Genomic DNA, 6,000 nt, shown 5'->3' on the forward strand with positions numbered 1-6,000 from the left:
TATCAGTTACAGAGTAAAGATGTTTCTCAAAAAGACAAAGAAGAAGACTCTAAATTGAGGTAGGGCTCTGTAGCTCAGTGTTAATTGGCCGAGATTGCTATTCATATTTGTAAGGCCCAGAATTTGATCCCAACACTTTCCAAAAAAGAGGTTTGGGGAAAGGTGTGAGCTGAGTTGGCGTCAGTGCCTCTGATCCACTCTCAGCCGTAGACTAGAATGGCGAGGAACCCTGGCTTAGACCGTGCGCTGCCGCCTGCCCGCTCTAAGCCTGCCATCCTCATCTGTGATGTGCCTTAGATAAGCTCAGAAGTGTAGGTGATATCTTTATGTTGTCTATTAAAATCTAGGCATTAAACTGAAACAGTTTTGCTTGCTATAATTTTATCCCTATATTTTATTGATTAAAAATGGCCCCCAGCACATATGTAGCAGAGGGCTACCATGTCTGCCTCAGTGGGAGAGGACGCACCTAATCCTGCAGAGACTTGATGCACCAGTGTGGGGCCATGGATGGACACGATGGCACACACCTTTAATCCCAGCACCCAGGAGTCAGAGGCAGGCAGATCTCTGTGAGTTCAAGACCAGCCTGGTCTACTTAGTTAGATCCAGGCCAGCCAGACCCGAAATAGTGAAAGCATCCCAATAAAGAAGCAGCACTCACCACTCTCATACAAGAGGATGTGGCCATCGCTCCTCATTAGTTTCTTCTCCCTGATTTTCTAAATCCCTGCACCAGTAACAGCCAGCCTGTGTCTCTTTATAGCCAAAGAAGGACCTCCACTTCCTGATGGAGTGCAACCACGAGTACAAAGGCTTTCTCGGCTGCTTCCCAGACATCATTGGTGCCCACAAGGTAAGCCACAGTGCTCGGAGAGACTGCAGCACACAGCACTGCTGCGGGGGCTTAGATCCTATGTTTATCCATGAGAAAAGACCCTAGCTGAGTGTGGTGGTACATGCCTGTAATCCCAGCCGTGAGTTTGAGGTCAGTGGCATTCTAGCCTCTCATGCCCTTCTCTCTGTACTCTTGACACCAACAGTGCAGAATCATACATGGGCAGAGTTCCGTTTGTTTCTCTTATGGCGGTGTATAGCACTGAAGCTCTAGCTTCACTGCAGTTTTCAGGAGCAGCAGCCTCTGGCTTCAGAGGACTTGGAGGGAGTTGGCCTGGGATGTTCTCTGTACCAGGCCTGCAGAGCGTCGGCATGGTTACATCTTAAGCTGATGACTAGCGCTTTTTGCTTTGTCTTCTTAAATTCTGTTACATGTATGTTTTCCAGGGAGCAATAGAAAAGGTGAAAGAAAGTGACAAGCTGGTTGCAACTAGTAAAATCACCCCCCAAGACAAGCAGACGATGGTGAAGCGAGTTGGCACCATGTCCTATGCTTTACAAGGTAAGAGGAAGGGTCGCGAGTAACTCTGGAGGGAGGGAGAGCCGCTCGCAGCCCACAGCATCACACCTACTGTCGGCAGCTTCTAGAGGTCTGTACCTCTGTGCTCCGCTCAGGGACCATGGAGTCTAACGGAGGCTTCTGGATGTCATTTACTGTTAGTAGGAAGAAAACAGCTGATTAATTCTAGAGATGTGTGTGTGTCAGAGCGACAAGGGCAGCAAATGGCCATGTCTGTGTCTGGTGAAGGCTGGCAGACACGTGCCTTGGCAGACTGAGGCTGGCAGTGGAATTCAGCATGCTAATCAATGACAGCCATCCATTACTAGACAGTGGCACTTGCTGCTGGTGTCAGCCTGTGTTTCTCGGCTCTTGATAGCGTTGGGCTGAGACCTGGCACTGCATAGAAACAGCCAGATTAAGTCCTGCTGAGGACGAGTCTTAGCCAAGCAAAGAAATGTCATGTTGTCATTCAGAGTCTTGCTGGGACCTAAGCCCTGTGATACTTTTGTTGTAGCTGAGATGAATCACTTCCACAGTAACCGGATCTATGATTACAACAGCGTCATCCGCCTCTACCTGGAACAGCAAGTGCAGTTCTACGAGACAGTGAGTGCCCCTTCCTCCCACGAGCCCCTCCCACAAGCCCCTCCCACGGAGGTGTGTGAGGAGACGGCTTCACACCTAGTGACCGGGACTAGATAGAGTTGGTCAGTTGTAATCTTTACTCATGAGTGATAAACCGAAGGGAGTTACGTTTTGAACAGAGTTTAGTGGTTTAATTTTTTTTTTTAATCTTTTAAAATTCCATCTGAGGAATACTGGATCAAAAAAGCTTTCCTGGGGCTGGAGAGATGGCTTAGTGGTTAAGAGCACTTGCTGCTATCACTGAACCTGAGTTCAGTTTCTGTCAATCACACTGTGGCTCACAGTCACCCATAACTCCAGCTCCCGATCTGATGCCCTCTTCTGACCTCTGCGGGCACCACCCACGCACATGCCACATACACATACTTGTGGCAGAAGATCCACATGGAAAATAAAATCAATACACGTCATTTTTGGAAAATTTTAAGCTTCCCTTTGAAGAGCAGACGTTGGCTCCTAGATTTGAAGCCTTGAGCAGTCCCAACTGTGTGGCTTCCTTCCTTCTGAGCCTCTCCATGCACAAGGACAGTGCCAAAGGATTAAGGTCCCCCTGGCAACCCACAAGTTGTGTCCTCTTCAACTAGGGAAGGAACCAAAGGCAGCCTTTGCTTGTGACCCAGGTTTCACAGTTACCAAAGAAGTCTCTTCAGGAAAACCAAAATAACACAATGTTTTAAATATTTTCATTCAGCAAACTAAACAAAACGTAAACCCTCCCTTCCTCTGCCTTGTGGTGTTTTCCTTCAGTACACACTTCCACACGCCATTGCTGGAACTCAGGCCTGCAGGGCAGCACAGAGGAACAGTGAGCACTTGAGGTAGCCTTGGTGCTCAGCCAGGCCATTGCCTCCGTGCATTCAGAGATACAGGCTAGCCCTCAGCGCACATTTCTGCATGTGTCATCCCTTTTGGCTTGCACTCTGCCAAAACCACCTTGTGAGTTCTGGAAAAGGCTGCCAACACACGATTCACAATTACGCTTAAGGTACATGTGTTTACATTTAAAACACATGAATGTAAACACGTGTATCTTGTGTGTAATCGTGGCAGCAGTTGGTTGGGAGGCACGCTCATGGGATGACTCACTCAGGAGCGCTCTCTGTCACAATGGCTCTCTGTCTCTAGCTTTCCTGTCACTGCCAGGCTTGGTCCCTCTGTGTGTCAGACACAGTAGGTTGCATGTGTCTCTGAGAAGACATTGGGAAGGCGATGTCAAGGTTTTCATGCTGTGGATTTATTAGTTACCCAGTCCACAGTGCTGTAATTATTGACTTTGTAATTCAACATAGAAAACCATGTATGTTCTCACTGTTGTCTTATACCAAAATATCCCTTAAATTATTCAAACTTACATTTCTGTACATGGAGCAAACATGTATGAGTACCTACTGTATACTTGTACCTACTTCCAAAGTTTAAGGTCCCAAGATGAATAAGGAATCTGAGCCTTTAAGGGTACCTAGTGTAGGCACATAATAGATTCACAGTGCACCCGGGGCTGTCAGAGATGCAGTCTTCATATACCCTCCACAGGAAGTCTTGAGTGTTCATACTTGTCCAGAAAGGAAGGGGACTCTAGGCAGGCCTGGTAGTCCAAGCCATCGTCCTGCTTTGTGGAGGAGAAGGGGCTTCCCTGAAAATGTAGCCCCCACCATCAGTCAGGGCCTGGCTGGGCAGGTAGGGACAGGCAGCAGGGTTTCTCACACACTGTGGAACTCACTGAGAACAGCAGGGCTGTGATGGCGAAGGTCCTCCAGCACAGAGTCCCAGTGGCTGCAGAAGAGACTAACAGTTAATGGATTTGACAAGGTTATATTTAACTCAGAAGAGGGCGGATGGAACACTGTGCAGCCATAATAGCTCAGGATGAAATGTCTCAACTGCTCTGTTTTTTTACCAGATCGCAGAAAAGCTGAGGCAGGCCCTCGGCCGGTTCCCGGTTATGTAGACCAGAACGGAACACAAGACAACTCCCAAGTGCTTCTTCTTGACCTGGGGCAATGCAATTCAGTTTTCCCCCATCATAAAAGAGAGAAAGAGAGGAAAGGAAGAAAACCAAAAAGAAAGAAGCTGATAAAACCTGTTTCATCGGTAGCCAGCCTAAATGCGTTTTGTTGTTTAGGATGGCCTTCCTTGTTTCATTTCAACATATTAGTTATCCAATGGAAATGTCTATTTTTGGAAAATACTTAAATTTATCAAGATTTTGAATGAAGAAATAGGGATTCCTCCTCCTGGTATTTTACATAGAATCGTAATTTATACATTACCTATATGATCTTCCAGTTCTTACCAATGTCAGATAATACTAATTGCTTTCTTAAAAATATGAAAAATGGCAGAATAAAATCTATATCTTTGTATATTTTTATAACTCTTTCAGTCCTGTGGGGACCCTTGTCTGCTTAGGGGAGTCTGCACACCCTCACTGGCGTAGCTACAGTCAAGAGCTCCCAAGATGGGGAGTCAGGGATCCCAGATGGCCTACACCCTCAGGCTTCGTGGTGGGCACCACCAGAAGTCCCATTCAGTGGGCACAGCAGGTGAGAAGACCCACCCACCCACTGCTGCCCAGGTTGGCTCCCTGAGCTGCTCTTAGGTAAATTCAGCATTCTCTGCACTTAGCTCACGGTAAGGCGTCATGTTTTACACTGGAAGAGTAAGTCAGAAAAGGGGACTTGTCCCCGCTACCCCAGGTGGTGGCCAACCTGATTCCAGGAGCCCCCGCTCCTCACTCTCGGTCCCTCAGCTGTCTATTAGGTGAGGGACAGGAGCTGCTGATAGAGGAGGTGCTGGTGGCTGCCTGGCTTGGAGCAGCAGGCTAGGCCGGTCAGTATTCTCTCAAAAGACAAAGCAGACTTGAGCACCGGTTCCCCTCCCAGAGACTGGGGAAGTCAAGGGGAAGAGTGAGCTGCAGGGTGAGGTAGCAAGCTGATGACAAGCAGAGAACGACTCTGTCTGTGGCTTTGTCCCAGCCTTCAGAGACTGCTGACCCCAGCACGTGGCCCGAGAGCACAGAGCACACGCTGTCACCTCCCTGCAGACAGTGGTCCCCTTCCACAGTTGCCTTACGATGTGATCCTCTGCTGTCACTTTCCTGATCTGATGATTATATTATAGAGGTGGGAAGTCTGGGCCAACATAAATGAATGAAACCAAAAATGAGCAGCTGAGAAAATGCAGTGCGCGTGGGCACGAGAACGTTCTGTTCCTTGATATCAGGGGCTTGTTGATGTTTTCTGAGTCATTTTCCCCTACCTGATTTTTCTTTTATAAAATTCCATAGAACAGTGTTTATGATACAGCCATTTAATATATGTACAAATTGTAAAGAACATGTATAAATATTTTACATAAATGTAAGAGCATGTAGAAGCCAATATATAAATAAATTGTTTTTTTTTTAAAACTGTACAGCAGATTCCCAAAGCATGTTTTCAGAATACTTTTCGGCATTTTGTGTGATCAAGGGTTTGTTGTGAACTCCTTTTTCTTGCAGCTGCTGGAAGTTGTTTAGGTAATGAACTTTTCTCCAGAACATCTTTCCCCTGACATTACTAGCTTTGGTTTTCGAGCCCTGTTACTTACTAATCTTGCAAGCATGCCACAAACTCTTGACTGCCTTCCTCCCAGATGTCCTAGAGCCAGGCAAATGGAAAAGAAAGGTTAAGAAGAGTTGGTGAGAAGAGGCGAGAGGTAACAGTAGCTGCCTTACAGCTGAGGAGTGAAGAGGAATGTGAAAGTTAGATACAGTCCAGTGGAGGCTGCCATGGGGGTCGGGGTCCTATTCTAAAGTGGTTCTTTTGTCTTGATGCTTGACTTTTAATTACTTGAATCAACTTCAGATACCACAGAAGAACTACAGTAATACAGAAACTTTAAAAAAGCTTGGCAGGGGCTTGGGAGATGACTCTGCTGCTAAGAGCACTGGCTGCTCTGCCAGAGGTCCCCGGTCG

The 6,000-nt window shown here is 47.0% G+C and overlaps 1 protein-coding gene across 1 annotated transcript in view; it reads left to right on the top strand.

Annotated features, from left to right (window-relative positions):
- Window positions 1-5,458, top strand: part of Snx9 (sorting nexin 9) — a 76,818-nt gene extending 71,360 nt beyond the window's left edge. The window contains exons 15-18 of the mRNA XM_028764350.1: window positions 767-856; window positions 1,285-1,399; window positions 1,914-2,005; window positions 3,945-5,458. Coding sequence (XP_028620183.1) covers window positions 767-856; window positions 1,285-1,399; window positions 1,914-2,005; window positions 3,945-3,992 — 345 coding nt within the window. The 3' untranslated portion in view covers window positions 3,993-5,458. The remainder of the gene's footprint in view (window positions 1-766; window positions 857-1,284; window positions 1,400-1,913; window positions 2,006-3,944) is intronic.
- Window positions 5,459-6,000: the final 542 nt, after the last annotated feature.

Source organism: Grammomys surdaster, unplaced genomic scaffold, assembly GCF_004785775.1.
Source record: "Grammomys surdaster isolate TR1022 unplaced genomic scaffold, NIH_TR_1.0 143, whole genome shotgun sequence".
NCBI classification, from domain to species: Eukaryota; Metazoa; Chordata; class Mammalia; order Rodentia; family Muridae; genus Grammomys; species Grammomys surdaster.